We start from the raw sequence: 19,273 nt of genomic DNA on the forward strand, positions 1-19,273 counted from the left end.
TTCTCAAAAAGGTAAGGCAGATCCACAATCCAGCGTGAGCCTTTTAGAAGGTCTGACCCCAAATTTCTTCCAGAAGTGATAACTTTCAACACAAAAGGGGAATTTGTTCCAATTCCTTCGGAACTTGATTCGTCGTGAACCGAAGCATCCGTTATGTCTTCTAACATATATTTTGGTAAACGCGGTCTGCCTCTAGCCCGATAATTTAATTTCAACTTTTCACGATGGGCCTGCACATTTGGCAAATGGAGCCCTCGTATATTTCTTTTTTTAACATGTTACTGTGGTCAATAACAAGAACTATATAAGAACTTTATTAGGGTTTTGACCATTTTTATCGGGGTTCACTTACTAAAGGGTTGAATTGTTTCTTGGAAAGGCCTTGGACTTGAGACTGGTCATTTGACTGCTTTAGTATGGGTAATTTTTATTGGGGTTTATTTACCAAGGGGTGGGATTGTTTCTTGGAAAGGCCTTGGACTTGAGACTGGTCATTGACTGCTTTTGTAGTTTGCTTTGGTAGTTCTACAGCAAGACTCGGGTTTCGCTATAACAAATTTAAATATTCTGGGGACATTTTGTTTCGTTCATTAGTTATTTTGTTTCATTCATTAGTTATTAATTAGCTTGTTTTATATATTTTTAATTCTTATTTCAGTACAAAGATTATGCAAAATTGTACTTGTACTACAATACATAAATTTGTCCTGAATTTATTTTAATTAAACCAAAACGATAGATCAATCTTTTTAAAATAAAACCATTGCTTCTTATTCGGCCCTTGTGCTGTGTTCAATTTATCTCTAGGATTAGACGCAGCTTATCCTTAATTATTTATACAATACGATTTTCTTATATATTCATTAACCGGCAGTTTGGTGTCTGTACCTTACTTCTTCTCTAGACTCTGTTTAAACAGGTTAGAACTAAATAATGCTTGACTGAATCGCTCCTGAACAATCCGAGTGGTTAGCCCCTTGGTGAAATTTTTGCATTCTTAGATGCTCCGATTACAGCTCAATCTAACCTTTTGAGGGGAAATTTTGATTTCGGAACACAAATATGTAAAGTATTTGAAGGGACTGCAGCCAGGAGGTATATATTATAGAAAAAAGCTTCTTGTTGATGAATAGAAAATTTTTTGCTCTATTTTTTGATACCCCACAACAACAATGTAAAGCATAGCAATCTAGAATGCAAACCCGAAACAGGTTTTATAATTATTTTGGAATTATAAAAAAAATAATTGTCGGCTTTAAGATTTGATTATGCCAAAATATTCACCAGATTTTTTTACTTCTATTGACATAAAAACCGCCAAAATCACTAATTCAGGAACGTCAGGCAAACTCCAAATGTTTAACATGGGAGGTATAGGAAGATTCTTTGCGAGTCCGTCCAGCCTTAAATAGAGTAACTGGCGGAGGTTATGTGTCGTTGAGGTTATCAGTACGCATCGTACGACAGAGGTATTGTGAGAGGGGGGATGTCATTTACTTGTCCTCTGAAGGTTAATTTTGGTAGATACTTGGCTGTCTTTCGTTAATTATGATCTAACCCGCGAAGTTGTGATAGGATCCATGATAGGGCGGGAACAATAGATAAGTTTCTGGAAGTCTTTATTTGATATCTTGTTCAGAACACAGGTGAGAGCGCCGTGTCTATCTCTCTTTGTCGATGGCCTTGTCCAGGCCAAATATTGTAATAAGAGCTGGAAAATGGGGGCACACGAAAGGCTTTTTCAGTGTTTAAATTTAAATTACAAGTCATTTTTTGAAATATAGAATCCAAACGTTTTTATGCAAGGTATTTTCATTACTTCTGTTTCAACTGCTTAGGATTTTCATGATATTTTAATTAGGGAGGCACAACGTCCTTACTACTACTATTAATAACTCACCGCAATACCACGCCACCTGAGGCCAACACAGCTACACACGCTCCTCCTTCAACTCAATCTCTTTAAGGCCTCCTTCTTTACACCCTCCCAGGAAGCTCCCATTCCCTCTAAATCTTTATTTATGACATCCTCCCATCCCAGATGAGGACGGCCTGCATTCCGTTTACCCCTAGACGGTTGGCCAAAAAGGACAATCTTCTGCAATCTGTTATCCATCATCTGCAGAACCTGACCTAGCTATCTTAACCTTTCTTGCATTATAGCCCTAGAAAGCAGGAATTGAACCACATTTTTCGTACCACCTACTGTTTGAAATACAGTCAGTCAGCCGGGTACCCAGAACAATCCGTAGGCAATTTCTCTGGAAAACATCTAGTAAATTTTCATCCGCTTTTCGGAGCGCCCATGCTTCAGAGCCATATTTTACCCCCGTAATCACTGTAGCTTCCAATATTCTAATCTTGGTTTGGAGACATCTTCCTATTCTTCCAAACTTTTTTAACTGTGAAAAACACTCTTGAGCTTTGGGTATTCTACTTTTTACATCTTCACTGCTCCCACCGTCTTTACTAATAATACTACCAAGGTAAGTGAAGCTGCCTACCTAATCAATCTTTTCGTTACCCAGTGTCACCTTTTCGTCTTAACTTATTCCTAGAACAATCTGGTCCTACAACGTCCTTATACTTTTTATATTTTTAATTGGCTTAAAATTTCACACAAAAGAACCAATCAAGTTTAGTATTCTTGTTCCTTTAACAATTTGACATATGAACAACGGATAAAATAAGCTGGGCTATTTTGATTCATTTCCTGAACGCGTTTAAGGAATAATGTGATTGGATGGCGGAAATATAAAAAAATAAACCAGTAGAATTAAAGCATACATTTAAACTTGGAAGTATAGGGCAGTAATCTGTCTTTTTATTAGTTACTGACACCATGCTTGAGGGATAAATCAAAGAAGTTCGTAATGAAAAATACTTAAAAAACCTGCGCTATATTATATAATCCCAAATTGTAAGCGCAAAAGAGGGCCATGGAGCTTTTAGGGGTAGTTCTTTGTTTCTAACATCCCGAGCGCTTGATATATGAGATCTATCGCCTTTTTGTTGTTATTACTAAATAAAGTAATTCGTATCTTGGGGGCGGGGGGTAAATACCTTTTTCTCTAGGGTCCATTTTTATTTATTGGTGGATCTGGCGCTGCTTACTGACTACGAGCTGCTTTACTATGAACTTCAGCTACTATCTTCTGTGTATGTTGGCATTCTAACCGCGTTAATTCAAAACTCCTTTTATGTTTTTTTCCCCGATGCTTGTAGGCTACCTTTTACTTTATTTTATGTTTATTGCAAAAAATTTTAAGCTTTATCAATTTTTAAATTATTCCAGCGAATGTTCCAAGACCTATTAATATTATATTTGTGTCAGAAAGAGATTGATCATGAACTTTTTTTTGCAATATTTTCTTAGACTAACATCAACCCCATCCTCTCCAAAAGAGAATATATTGGATTGATTAATGCAATCCGTCCATTTGGCTCGCAATGTATGTTGAGATAAATTATTTTTTTCAGAATATGTTATTGTTCAGTCGTAACAAGAATTGGAACATGAAATACTCAATACCAAAAGTTTTGCCATGCATCAATAATCTTAAGACCATATTCTTAAAAAAAAACCTGTCAAAAACCCTAAAGTCAGACTCAACTTTATCGCTCTCTTAGAACCTCTTTTAGAATTAATGGTAATTTCAGAATTATTCAAAAACCGGTTGTACAGCTCGCAAAACAGTTACTTGGTCTAGAAAAATATTACTGTTTACGGTTTCTTTTTTTTTCAAGTAAAAAACAGGTGTAGCTGACCGTTTTACTGTGTTGTTTTCATATCCATTTAAGCTGGTTCTTTTATTGTAAATATCTTTAAAATAAAAACAAATAGACAAAAGAATGTTTTAGAAAGGTTTTTTTGCCAAAAGACATTCAATAGAACATTCTTTTCCTGCTTACCGGAAAAAGCTGAAACTTTTTAAGACAATAAAATGAAAGCGTGGGTAACATATCTTACAAGTACGCATTAAAGAACAACTTTTTATATCAAAAAGATTCTACTCTTTCATTTTTTTTTAATTTCTCTGGATAATCAGGAATTTATTTTTCAACTGTTAGTGCATTTGGAGATAAAATCGGTTTTCTAAAAGTATTTTTATTTTACTCCTTTTAATCTTGGATTAATATCAATTTTTAAATAGCATTACTCATGGACATCTTCTTTAAAGATCTAAAAGGGGGCTGCCACTTCCTCAATACCTCACTCTTTGCGCTAAAGTTTGAATTTTTTCCCAATTCTTTAAGAACGACTCCTGAAATACAAGGGTCATTTAGCTTGAACAATACAAAGCTTTTTGAAAAGTACTAAAAAAAAAATACAGCGTGAAGATCGAGGTATTAAGAAGGGGTGACTGCACTCATATACGAAATAATTTCTGTTCATTCTGGGGTTTAATGTTGCTTCTTACTTTCAGTTGAAAAAACTTGTTCTTTTTAACATGGGAGGTATAGGAAGATTCTTTGCGAGTCCGTCCAGCCTTAAATAGAGTAACTGGCGGAGGTTATGTGTCGTTGAGGTTATCAGTACGCATCGTACGACAGAGGTATTGTGAGAGGGGGGATGTCATTTACTTGTCCTCTGAAGGTTAATTTTGGTAGATACTTGGCTGTCTTTCGTTAATTATGATCTAACCCGCGAAGTTGTGATAGGATCCATGATAGGGCGGGAACAATAGATAAGTTTCTGGAAGTCTTTATTTGATATCTTGTTCAGAACACAGGTGAGAGCGCCGTGTCTATCTCTCTTTGTCGATGGCCTTGTCCAGGCCAAATATTGTAATAAGAGCTGGAAAATGGGGGCACACGAAAGGCTTTTTCAGTGTTTAAATTTAAATTACAAGTCATTTTTTGAAATATAGAATCCAAACGTTTTTATGCAAGGTATTTTCATTACTTCTGTTTCAACTGCTTAGGATTTTCATGATATTTTAATTAGGGAGGCACAACGTCCTTACTACTACTATTAATTACTCACCGCAGTACCACGCCACCTGAGGCCAACACAGCTACGCACGCTCCTCCTTCAACTCAATCTCTTCAAGGCCTCCTTCTTTACACCCTCCCAGGATGCTCCCATTCCCTTTAAATCTTTATTTATGACATCCTCTCACCCCAGATGAGGACAGCCTGCTTTCCGTTTACCCCTAGACGGTTGGCCAAAAAGGACAATCTTCTGCAATCTGTTATCCATCATCTGCAGAACCTGACCTAGCTATCTTAACCTTTCTTGCATTATAGCCCTAGAAAGCAGGAATTGAACCACATTTTTCGTACCACCTACTGTTTGAAATACAGTCAGTCAGCCGGGTACCCAGAACAATCCGTAGGCAATTTCTCTGGAAAACATCTAGTAAATTTTCATCCGCTTTTCGGAGCGCCCATGCTTCAGAGCCATATTTTACCCCCGTAATCACTGTAGCTTCCAATATTCTAATCTTGGTTTGGAGACATCTTCCTATTCTTCCAAACTTTTTTAACTGTGAAAAAACACTCTGAGCTTTGGGTATTCTACTTTTTACATCTTCACTGCTCCCACCGTCTTTACTAATAATACTACCAAGGTAAGTGAAGCTGCCTACCTTTTCGTTACCCAATGTCAGCTTTTCGTCTTAACTTATTCCTAGAACAATCTGGTCCTACAACGTCCTTATACTTTTTATATTTTTAATTGGCTTAAAATTTCACACAAAAGAACCAATCAAGTTTAGTATTCTTGTTCCTTTAACAATTTGACATATGAACAACGGATAAAATAAGCTGGGCTATTTTGATTCATTTCCTGAACGCGTTTAAGGAATAATGTGATTGGATGGCGGAAATATAAAAAAATAAACCAGTAGAATTAAAGCATACATTTAAACTTGGAAGTATAGGGCAGTAATCTGTCTTTTTATTAGTTACTGACACCATGCTTGAGGGATAAATCAAAGAAGTTCGTAATGAAAAATACTTAAAAAACCTGCGCTATATTATATAATCCCAAATTGTAAGCGCAAAAGAGGGCCATGGAGCTTTTAGGGGTAGTTCTTTGTTTCTAACATCCCGAGCGCTTGATATATGAGATCTATCGCCTTTTTGTTGTTATTACTAAATAAAGTAATTCGTATCTTGGGGGCGGGGGGTAAATACCTTTTTCTCTAGGGTCCATTTTTATTTATTGGTGGATCTGGCGCTGCTTACTGACTACGAGCTGCTTTACTATGAACTTCAGCTACTATCTTCTGTGTATGTTGGCATTCTAACCGCGTTAATTCAAAACTCCTTTTATGTTTTTTTCCCCGATGCTTGTAGGCTACCTTTTACTTTATTTTATGTTTATTGCAAAAAATTTTAAGCTTTATCAATTTTTAAATTATTCCAGCGAATGTTCCAAGACCTATTAATATTATATTTGTGTCAGAAAGAGATTGATCATGAACTTTTTTTTGCAATATTTTCTTAGACTAACATCAACCCCATCCTCTCCAAAAGAGAATATATTGGATTGATTAATGCAATCCGTCCATTTGGCTCGCAATGTATGTTGAGATAAATTATTTTTTTCAGAATATGTTATTGTTCAGTCGTAACAAGAATTGGAACATGAAATACTCAATACCAAAAGTTTTGCCATGCATCAATAATCTTAAGACCATATTCTTAAAAAAAAACCTGTCAAAAACCCTAAAGTCAGACTCAACTTTATCGCTCTCTTAGAACCTCTTTTAGAATTAATGGTAATTTCAGAATTATTCAAAAACCGGTTGTACAGCTCGCAAAACAGTTACTTGGTCTAGAAAAATATTACTGTTTACGTTTCTTTTTTTTTTCAAGTAAAAAACAGGTGTAGCTGACCGTTTTACTGTGTTGTTTTCATATCCATTTAAGCTGGTTCTTTTATTGTAAATATCTTTAAAATAAAAACAAATAGACAAAAGAATGTTTTAGAAAGGTTTTTTTGCCAAAAGACATTCAATAGAACATTCTTTTCCTGCTTACCGGAAAAAGCTGAAACTTTTTAAGACAATAAAATGAAAGCGTGGGTAACATATCTTACAAATACGCATTAAAGAACAACTTTTTATATCAAAAAGATTCTACTCTTTCATTTTTTTTTAATTTCTCTGGATAATCAGGAATTTATTTTTCAACTGTTAGTGCATTTGGAGATAAAATCGGTTTTCTAAAAGTATTTTTATTTTACTCCTTTCAATCTTGGATTAATATCAATTTTTAAATAGCATTACTCATGGACATCTTCTTTAAAGATCTAAAAGGGGGCTGCCACTTCAGGGGGCTGCCACTCTTTGCGCTAAAGTTTGAATTTTTTTCCCAATTCTTTAAGAACGACTCCTGAAATACAAGGGTCATTTAGCTTGAACAATACAAAGCTTTTTGAAAAGTACTAAAAAAAAAATACAGCGTGAAGATCGAGGTATTAAGAAGGAGGTGACTGCACTCATATACGAAATAATTTCTGTTCATTCTGGGGTTTAATGTTGCTTCTTACTTTCAGTTGAAAAAACTTGTTCTTTTTAAAATTAATCTTCATTGACGATCGCCGAAAGTCATAGCAATCCCTATAAACCGAAATTACATCTTCCCTACACAATGGCCTAAACTGAACCAAGTTAAGTAAAAGTGTTTAAAAAAGTAAAAGATATGGCGGAATAGCTGCAGACCACCTAAGACTATTTGAAATGGTTTCTGCAGTCAAAAAGCACTTATCCCTATTCCAAATATCATTCTAGTTTCAAATATTGCTACAGCGTCCAACAAGTTTCAAAGATCCCCCATAGCAAATATTCTCAGTAAACTACCTACCAGCAACCACTTAAAAAAGTCCAAAAACTGTCTCAAAGTGGCCGTAGTTGACGATAAAACACCAATAAGATGTTACCTGTGAAAAATTAGCCTTCCAGCAATAGGTATATCATCTTGTCCCGTTTTCCTGAACGTGTGTGCAACGTCCTAAATTACCATAAAGGATGTTTAAGGGTCTCCAGAAATTCACGTCTTTTGGATTGGCACAGCCCCTCTTTAGTTTTATCTAACGTTTGGACACTCATATACTACCCATGGGTCCAGGAAAATCTAGTAGAATAATCCCAGATTAGAGAGCCCTGCGCAAATGGACCAAAAATGTGGGGATCCTTCCTATTTCCGTAATCTAAAAAGGATTCTGTGACTAATGAGACAGTTATAAACTTATTTTTTTTTTCTTTCTTTGATTTTTCTCTTGTTGCTTTTGACGTGAAATTTGTACGATACAATTGCTAAAATTGATAATATTTTTGTGAAAATGCAAATAGGGTGGCTTTTCACTAGTTTGGAAGCATGGTATTTTGTTAAATGATTTTGTTTAGTTGAATCAATTCCGTTTCGAAAAATCTTAATTAATAAAAATTTTTAAATTTAACCGCCATATTTTCTTGTCTTATCACACGGCATAATTACTAGCCAACAAAAGGGTCTTGGGGATTCAATATGGCTGAGAGTGTCTAAGCTTTGAGAGTGTACAGTGTACACTGTACAGAGTGCACAGTCCTTTGCAGTAGCCTCTTCTATTAACTGATTTAGTTTCATTTAAATGAAATGAAATTCCATGCCAGATTCCTCACTCGACCATGCCAGGTACACCACAAAAAAAACCTTTAATAAATCGTAAAAATAAAATCTACCAAATTTTCTTTATATTACAATTTCACAGTCTTTTCATATGAGTGTAAAAATTGCTTTTATGTAAGTGTCACTTTATGTAAGTGTAATTGATTGATAAGTGTCAGGAGATTCTCAACGATTACTAAGTGGTTCAGAAAGACGATTCCGGGGGATAAATGAAGAGTTCAAACGATTTGATTGATAGTCGAGAAAATCCCTCTGCCAAGTTGTTAAGAAGATAATAAGACAAATATCCTTTTAACTGCTGATATGGATTGATACGTCACGTTTTTGACCGACTATAGTCAGCAAATTGTTTTACCATAATAGATATATATTTTCTATGTCATATTTTAGGTTTTTTTTAAACATTTTAAAAATTTTTCAGAGAACGGGCACTTCTCTACGATCCGTCAAGTTCTGTGGCTCGAGATCGTCTGTATGTTCAGAAAGTGGTTGCTCATGAGCTTGCTCACCAGTGGTTTGGTAACTTGGTTACAATGAAGTGGTGGACAGATCTCTGGCTAAATGAGGGTTTTGCTACTTATGTCCAAGGATTGGCCATTAATCACGTAATTTTATCTAAATATTTTATTGGTTATCTTTTTAATACATTTGATGTCATTTATAACACGTAAACATGCTGTATGTCTTTCAACGAATTGCTCATGTTGTTTTTTTTCGAATGGCCCACGAAAATTTCTAGAAAAGTATATTATTTAGTTATTTGCATCATTAGTTATTGGCATTAAATGCAAGGATTTAAGTTTTGATCTGTATTTAATTAAAATTTAAAGCTTGATAAAATATTTTTTTTATCAGGTTACAACATTTACTTTGTTTTCATGTTCACGAGTTAATTCTCCTATTATTTTAATCAGCTGGACAAGAATTGACTAGCCATGAAATGATCTGCAACTGAACTTGATTGGCTGGACTGGGACTCTTGGACTCGTGGCTAAGGTCATGGCCGTGGGGCCCTTATTGATTGGCAACATCAATGTAATCATTTTCATTGAAAACCAACTAGTAGCACCATTTATATAATTGTTCTGCCAATTTTCTGCCACTTTGACAAAAACCTTTCCCTCCGCTTTTGAGAAAATTTTGTTTTATGTCCCTTTTGCAAGGTCAATTTTAATTTAAAAAAAAACAGCTTTTGGGTGGAATTTTTGTCATGGGTGGATAAAAGATAAAGAACCTTCAGAGCCATTCCTGGCACATAGAGTGTTAAATCGACGTTTCTGGTCCTGAGTTTTGTTGCAGAAACAAGTAGAAAGCATATCGCCCAACCCGCATTGGGTGTCGATACCCGCATTTTGTATCGATTACCTGTGCTCTGTATTGCCAAGGAGGGAACTTTCATAGACAACTATTCCTCAATCTGAATTGAACCCCCAAACAGCCATTCGACATGATAGCCCATTGATTTCCTTTATTTTCAATGTTTTTTCGACTATTTTAGTTTTTCTTTAAATTTATACCATCGTTCCCGGGAATCCCCCACAGGTATAGATTCTGACATATATGGCTGTGTTTGGGTATAAAAGTATTTATTTTATAGAAATTTTTACGATGCAGTCGTTGAGAATGATTTCTTTTTGCAGGTTGAACCTAATTGGAAATATCTGGATTATTTCACCCTTGAAATACAAGACGTCTTAGGTTTGGACTCTTTGGAGTCCTCCCATCCAATCTCAGCTGAAGTTGTACACCCTGATCAGATTACTGAACTCTTTGATGCTATTTCATACAAAAAAGGTAAATAAATCTTCTGATATTAAATTAAAATAAGTTGCAAATTAATAACAAACGTTATAAAACTTTTTCACATTATTTTTGTCTTCTCAGAAAAACCTAGAGGCCCTTGTGGAACAATCTAAACTCGACTAGAACCAATACTTCAAATAATTAATAGTAAAAATCGATAATTTACAGCTGTTTAAGAATATTTCGCTCATCATTTGGACAGAAAAACTCTAGATCTGCAGTTTCAGCTGTTGAACAGGTTTCCGGTTTCTTTTTTTTCTAAACATAGTTTGTAGTGCCAGGTTTGAAGTAACATTAATGAATACCTAATGTTCAACTAGTCCTTTAGCCGATTTAGTTACTAAGTTTTATGCCTCTTTTAAACCTTCACTTGTAGGGAACACCATATGGCTAGATAGAATATGATAGGCTAGAATAGGTTAGATAGAATGGCCGATAGAATAACTCTTCCCTTCCTCTGGGGGTGTTTTCACATGGGTATGTGACAGTGAAAAGGGCACTTTTCTCTAGCACCCCTTCCTAGTTGTATGTCTTGCTCCCTTGGTGATCGGTGACGCAAGAAGAGAAAACTCCCCGAAAAGAGGTGACTGGATGCACTTTTAAAAGGTAGACATTGACCTCATATCAAACTTTGGCTCCAACATTATCAGCTGGTGTTTGGTGTTGCTACAACATACCCTGTTAGCCCTACTCTAAGCCCTATGGGGTGGTGCCATAGGGTGCCACGGCGTGGTGCCAGAAGACCCAGCACACATCAGGTGGCCAAATTCAACAGGATGTCTTATCCTGTACTTATGTAGAAGGGCGATCATGCAGAATGGAGGGATACTTTGGAACAAACAATCACTTCCACTTTACTCGGCTCCTCAAAAATAAGTGAAAATTTTTCAAGAGAGAAAGGAGGAGGTAAGGAGCTAAGAAAGCTCCTCAGAAAGAGGTGAGGCTGGAATTTACGTGAACTATTGTTTGCCTAAACAAATTCTGACATTTTTTTCTAGATTTTTTTTTTTCAAAATCTTTACGTTTATAGATGTTTTTATTATTCTGATGAAAATTTTTTTGGAAGTTCCTATTTTTGGTAAGGCACTGAGGGACTGTTGCTCTCTCGGACAGATTTAATCTTTTTAATTCAATTTTTTTACAATGAAGAACACAAGAATTGGCCCAGTTGCCAAGAAGTGTTTTTAGTATATCGCAGCCCTAGTATATATGAATATCTAATCACTAGAAGAAAACATCTCCAGATATCAAATTTTCATAAGGATCAAAAACTGTTTTTATGGTCGGCAATTACCATTCAAAATTTTTTTTAAGTCATACCGTAAGTGTTGAACGGCTGCTGCTGTTCAATTCATAACCAGTTTTTTTTTGTATTTAAAAATTATTAATTATAAAAAAAGAGTCTTTGCATCTGCAGATAAATTTTGTTGTTTCAGACATATCCAGACTATAAGTTATTTATTTACTTTTATAATATTTTATTAATACTTACTAATTATTTATATCGCTATATTATTACCATGTTTTGGCAATTTTCAAATAAATGACACGTTTCATCATGTTGACTACCCAAAGCTTGTTTTCTTTTTTTTAAGGGGACACCTTTAGGTTATGGCTCCTACATTATAAGGTAATATTTATTCAAGGTAGGATAAGGTATAATAATGTTTGATTTGCCGCATTTTTATATTTTTTATGCATTCTTATTTGTTTATTTTTAATTCCAAGGAAACCAGGGGTCTACACCTGAAATCATCCTAAGCTCGTTGCAAGAATCCTAGGCTTTATGGTTGCCCTAGTTTTTAATTTTCTGTTGGAAAAGAGCCTTATAAGGTTTACTGGTATGAAAAATGAAGAGGTCTTATGATGTTATATGATATCACATGATATAATACTTACTCCCCATTTTCTAACATTAAAATTGTATTTTCTAAGTATTTAACTTTAGTGGTTGATAAGATTACAGGATTAAGCCTTTCTAAGCCAATCTGAGCTGCTCAGATTATAATTGTTTTTAAATTCTTATATCAAGGCGCTTCATTGAATTTCAACTCTATTTTTTCATGGATAGATTCCCCAACACTTAATTTTGTAAATGATAAAATGTTTTTCAACGACGCCTAACCCAATTCTAAAACGCACGCAATCGAATTCTTCCTTCTCGAGCGTATAAAAACACGTAAAATCTTATATCTAAAAAAAAAATTGAGATAACACTTATTTTTCATTCTCTTAAAATTCAAGTTTAAAGCACCTGGTTTACTTCTGTTTTGTCAATTTCATGAGATAATTATCAAAATGTTGACCTTGTACTGAAAGTGTCAAAAAGATTCATTTTAAAGCTAAACAAATTGTTCTTTGAATTTAAATAGCTCAATAGTAAACTGTATTGCTCACTTACCTTACGCTTACACTCACTTGCTTACCAAAAATTCTCCACGAATGAATGTTTTTAAAAATAATTTTTTTTTCTAGGTGCTGCGATTATCAGAATGATGAATTTTTTCCTGGGTGAATCCTCATTCAGAGGAGGTGTGACGAACTATTTAAAAGACAAGTAAGTTTGTTTTTCTCTGCTGGACAATTGTTTCCTCTACATATGTCTTATCTTCTACAAGCCATCATGAGTGTAACCTATGACAATTTTTGTGTATTATTTTTAAAGTGACCTTGAAATATCTGGGGATGGTTTTAGCCGCCATGGGTTAAAGCTGAAGTAGACGGCTCAAACGAGGATGAAAAATTTTTATTGCCAGTGTACCTTTTTCCGTTGGCTTAAGCTTTGACAGTCATTTATTTTAAGTTTATATGTCTGTCTGCATTTTCTTGGTTTGTTTAACCCATTTGTTACTTCTAGTCGGACGAATATTTTAGTCATATTTTACTTTTATTTAGATATATTTATGTTTCGTTGTGTAAAGATAAAATATTTATTTAAAAAATCACTATCACAAACCCCTAAAGGGGTGAATTCAAATTTTGGAGTAAAAAGAATATAATAAAAGACACAAAAACTGGCAAAGAATTCTGAAAGACAACGAAAGGAGAACAATCAGAATGAATAGGAAAATGAAAATGAACAATCAGAATGAATAATCAGTATCCATAGAACAACAAAGAATGCAGGGGAGGGGGGATTCGTAATTAATAAAATCAGAATTTGAGTAAAAGTAATATATAGCTGCCAAGATGGAAAAGAATGACAATATATTATTATTCTAGGCTCGTCAAAGAGATGTCCCAATCTATGCGGACCTAAATTTGTCTAGAATTAAATTCTTACCCAATAATTGACTATTATAATTAAAAACTATTCGTGTTCGAAAGCCACGGTTATAACTTTGATACTGAACACCAACTCTGTTGCTGTTAAGTATCAAATTTTAATCTTGAGTGTTACTTCAATGATTGTATATTACAGGAAATATGGAAATGCTGAACAAGATGATCTTTGGAAAGCTTTAACTGATCAAGCTCATGCTGATGGCACTTTGCCAGATGATATTGATGTAAAATCAATTATGGACTCCTGGACACTCAAAAAGGGATATCCTGTAGTAACAGTGACGAGAAACTATAAAGATGGCTCTGCGTCTTTATCACAAGTTTGTTTACTCTTTACTTTCATTTGTTAATGCTTTACAGAGATAAGACCAACGTAATAAAATACAACGTGGAAGACCCGAGTAAAAACAGTAAGATAAAAACGAGTAATAAAAAAACCTGTCCAATCGGAGCCAATGCTTCTTCTTGTTCTGTTGAAGGTTGTTGGAGAAATTTTCAGGGATATCCATGGAAAATAAACAATCCTGATAGTTTTTTGGCTGCAATATCCACCTACTCCTTATTTTTGCTATGTATAAACTTATCAACTGTTAATAGATTTTCCGACTCCATTTTTCTCATTAAGTCGTTCTTCAACTTTTATTTTTCAATTCATCCCAAAGATTGGTCCGGAGAATTATTCTCAACCCTAAACCTCCATTCCTTCCTTTCTTGAAACGTCCGATGAAAATGGGTTCTATACTTTGGAAATAAGTCAAATTCGGTTCGGAATTCATTTCAAAACTTGGGATCTTTTGTCCAGTATCTTCAGTCCTGGAAACTCTAAGCCAAGCTCTAAGCAATTAAGACCGCTTTAACGAATTTTGAAAGGCTTTCAAGGAAGGGAGTGACTGAGACTACAGCATTGAAATACTTTTCTTGCAATTAATTACAGCTTTTAATTATTCCTCAAAGTTCTATTTGCTTACCTCGAGAATTATGTTGAGATAGTGAAAGGCTGGTTTAGATCTAGCTGATCTGCTGATCTAGGATGTTTTGGTGCCACAAAAATATTGTCATCATCGGAGTTTTGAAACACTTTTCTGGTCTGCAATTCCAGGGTTTAATTATTCCACTCACTCATCTTGACAGTTTTCCTAGAGAGGGTAAGGATCATCTAGATTTAGGTGATCTGCAGATCTCTAATTTTACCGAAAATGTTTTGGTGCCACCCAAGAATTACCACCATCAAGGAAAAAGGTTCACTAAGTTTAATAAGAAACTCTAAGCCAAGCCCTAAACACTTAAAACATATCTTTTATTGAACTCTTAAAGCATTTTATGAAGGAAGTGGTGGGGATATGAGTTTTTAGACACTTTTCTGGTCCCTAATTTCAGATTTTAATTATTCTTCAATGTTCTACTCACTCATCTCGACAGTTTCCGAGAGAGAAAAGGGCAGGTCTTAATCCGAGGAATCTTCAGGTTTGAAACTCTACCATATGATTAGAGCCTGCATGTCCTGTTGATTATATTTATAAAATCCATTGAGTATACATATACAAAGTATATAACCTAGAGGACGCTTCATTGTGGGATACATAAATAAATATTCTCTGCAAAATGCTTCGTGAAAAAGGTGCGGGCCAACTCGTATATTGCACACAAAGTTAAATTTATATAACCAAACCCTGCTTATTCACTTGATCATATTTATAAAACCTATTAGGAATACAAATACGGTATAGAAGTTAGGGGTGTATAAGCTTCCCGTAATTGGGTACATGCTCGTTGCAAGAATTTTATTAGGATTGGGAGACCCGCTACGTCTGGTATCCTTATCAGTGCTCTGGGGTTTTGATCTATGGAGTATCCAGAGTCATAATCTATACCTCGAATTTTACTTTTTTAGACAGTTGTCAGCAATGTGATAGGTGAAAAAAAAATTTCCAATACAGGCTATACAGCTTAGCAAGCTGGAAGCCAAATGATAAGTCAATTTTTACATTTTTTAGTCTTTTGTAACCTCAAAGTCTTCTATTGACTTTCAGATTAGTACATTCATAATACAAACACTGCAAACAATACAATTATTGGCAAATATTCAACCTCATTTCCCAATGGCTTAGGTTGCGACTTTGATCACTGACCTCTAAAACAATTTTATAATCACTTCACATTTTTTTAAACAGTTCTATAATCACTTCACTTTTTTTCATGAAATTATTCATGAAATTGTCTAGCTTATTACAAACTGCTGTAACTTTTTTGGTGATCACCGCTGCTATCTCACCAGGACATAGAAGGACTTCAATTATATATGTATATATGTATTTATTTATTTTTCGTCGAAAATGGCTCCATATTTTACTACTCCATATTATAGTATACTGGTATATTTTGGCCTAAAAAAACGATTTAGATTGGTCAGAAGTTTGAGAAAATTCGTTAAGAGCGTTAATTGTGTTTTTTTGCAAATGATATCATATCATAGAAATAGCAATGACGTCATGACACAGGGATTACAAAAAGTAAAAAATCTCAAAAAGAAAAAAAGTTTATTTTATAACAATTATCTAACAAAATTTATATAATAATTTATAACAATTTTATGGTCACTTCACATTTTTTAAAACAATTTTATAATCACTTCATTTTTTTTTAAACAATATTATAACCACCTCACGTCTTTTTTTATAACAATTTTATAATCACCGTTGTTCCTGGTTTAAACTGTAAATAGCAGTATGGTAAATCTCAGTAAAAAGATGCCTGCTTATTCTTTTATTTAAAGAACACGAGCAGTCGTACAACAAATTGCAAATATAAATAATTTAGACATCAGATTGCTAAACTTTATTGTTGAATATAGATATATACCCGAACAAGCTCTCTATGCTCAAAGACATAACGCAAAGTAGCTATTCATAATATGCTACATTTTCACAAGCATCACTGATTTCTAATATAATTTTATAATCACTTCACAATTTTTTTAACGTCAATATAAACACCAATGTGAAGAGTCTCAGTAAATAGATACCTGCGTGACATTTGATTCAAAATAGTAAAATTAGTTGTACAAAAACGCAGAAAAGTAGACAATTTAGAAATCAGATTACTAGTTAATTTGTTGGAATTTGGTCAATATTAAATTGTACCCAAACACGTTCTCCGTGCTGAAAGATATAACGCAAAGTACCTATTCGTAATATGCTACATTTTCACCAGCTCTGTTGTCGACATGCCAAGGATATAAATTTGTAAAAATTCTGGGGGGGGGGGACAAAGCTGGAACCAATTTTTCCAAGTCAAGTGAAAATGTCCAAGGGAAAAATGAGCCATATAGTACCATAAAGCCAAAGTTTAACAAGAAATCTCATCTGTTTCTGTGAATGCTTGACTTATGTGGGCCTGTCTTATTATTGACAAGATTTTTGGAGATAACCAATTTTAGCTGGAGGAGGGGTGGGCTCTAAAGGGAAGATGTCCCCTCCGTGCCTCATAGAAAATTAAACCCCCGTAATATACTAGCAATATTTCAACAAAAGTATTTCTGTGCGTTTCATTGTGATATACTTGAGTTTTTCCGTTTTTGGTGGGGAGGGGGGTTCAATTAAACAATTCAGTGATGTAGGTTACCCTGAGGCATCTATATATGACATAGTTATGTCATTTGTACCGAAATTATAAATTTTTAGATTCTTCAGTGTGTCTATACAACGTAAAACTATCTTTGTTTAAATTCAAACTGTTTTCTCACACATTAGCTTAATAAAGTAACGAATTATCTTGAAAATCTTGTCCTTGAGATGATAGGTGCTTAAGATCAATAGTGAATAATAATAAGAAGATCAGTTTTAAATTTTGCTGATGTCTGTCTGTCTTATAGACTCAGTGCTTTGATTTATTGATAGCAGTTGAATAGTGTGTTGATATGCTTTACTAGTAGTTACAAAAACTAGGAAATTTTTCTGATAATATATTGAATAAGTATCAGGACATAATTTTTTGAATTGTCCGTTTTAGTATTAAAGAATGCTTTGAGCTCTAAAAAACTACCCCTCTAATGCTTATTCTTTATAGAACTAAAGAAATTCAAGCAGGAAGGAGAAGCATGGGAAATTGTAAAAAGAGAAGAAAAACGACGACTCACCAAAATCAATTAAAAATGGCATAAGCCCTAAATGCAGCTATTTAAGCAGGGGTAGCTTATGAAGTTGAGTGTCTTCATCGATTTTTTTTTGACAAATTCAATCTCAAAGAATATTCAAACTCAATCTTAACTGGCAAAGTCTGCCCCATCCGATCTTCAAGATCAATCTTTAGTGGCAAAGTCTGCCCCATCTGATCTTCAAACTCAATCTTAACTGACAAAGTCTGCCCCATCCGATTTACGCTTTTTATGCTATGCTGTTTCATAATAAATGCAAGGTGAAAATCAACTGTAAAATCTAAAAGAATCCATAAAAAAGTTTAGATCTTATCTTTAGTGGTGTAACTTGGAATAAAGTTCTGAACTGATGAGCAAAAGTCTTCAGTTGCGAACTTACCAATGTTGACGTACTGTCTATCAATAACAAGTTTTGCAATACAAACTAATTTATCCCCAACTATTTGATCGAGAACGGTTCTGCGTTTAAGCGGATCAGATTTTCCCTGGCATTCCAACGACCTGCAACTTTTTGTAACACGTTACAACTTATTGGAACTCATTAAGTTTAGAAAATGAAGAAGAAATAGCTATGTTAAAGATACATGGCACCAAGGTTGCCACCCCTAGTGATTTATCACTATTTCTAATGATTTCTTGTATTGCATAACATAAAATCACAAAATCAGTACATAAACCACTAGATACTGAAGAAAATCACTAAATCGACCAAAAAACACCAAAATCTAGGGATTTTTTCTCACCTGGTGACAACAATACATGGCACTTAAGTGGTTTGTTTTATCACAAGCGTTTGCAAAATAATGTCTCTACTGATCCATTCATCTCAAGAGCAATAATGTCACAAAGATGTTTTGTATGGCATTATTCCCCGCACATACTGGGACCTACTGGGCAATTTGATTTGGAAGCACAGATTTTCCACAAAAAAGTTTTGGCCTCTTTACTTGTAGTCATCTCAAAATACTCCATACCATATTCTGATTATATGCCCCTCAATTCTGCTTAGAAATTTGCTTTTAATAAATTTCAGAACCGAAAATGTATAAATCTGGCATTTTGCCCGTTTTTAGTATTAAATTTTACCTTGCAGTATAATACGTAAAAAAAACTACATCTTAACTGATCAAAAACTTGAAAATATTCGAATAATAATCCCAACACTATGGAGAGAGCATCTGTTAAGTTCTTCTGGAATTCTTATTCTTATTCTTCTGAAAATCTTGACAATTGTAAATAGCGGTGGTGCTAGTGTGTTTCGAAGGACGTGTTTCATAATGTGTAGACATGGATGCATCAACGTTATTATTTTACTGACTCTTCCCCCCTGTATAGCCCTCATACATCAAGCATCAGCTGAATCAAAGATGACCGCGAAGTTTTCTTAAAAAGCGTTGTATATAAGGTACTCTA

General features: G+C 34.4%; 1 protein-coding gene across 1 annotated transcript in view; it reads left to right on the forward strand.

The window, feature by feature from the left end:
* LOC136034069 (aminopeptidase N-like) overlaps positions 1-19,273 on the forward strand; it is a 117,195-nt gene that overhangs the window by 79,276 nt on the left and 18,646 nt on the right. The window contains exons 6-9 of the mRNA XM_065715187.1: positions 9,041-9,224; positions 10,260-10,413; positions 12,898-12,979; positions 13,844-14,027. Coding sequence (XP_065571259.1) covers positions 9,041-9,224; positions 10,260-10,413; positions 12,898-12,979; positions 13,844-14,027 — 604 coding nt within the window. The remainder of the gene's footprint in view (positions 1-9,040; positions 9,225-10,259; positions 10,414-12,897; positions 12,980-13,843; positions 14,028-19,273) is intronic.

Source organism: Artemia franciscana, chromosome 12 (genome assembly GCF_032884065.1).
Source record: "Artemia franciscana chromosome 12, ASM3288406v1, whole genome shotgun sequence".
Taxonomy (NCBI): domain Eukaryota; kingdom Metazoa; phylum Arthropoda; class Branchiopoda; order Anostraca; family Artemiidae; genus Artemia; species Artemia franciscana.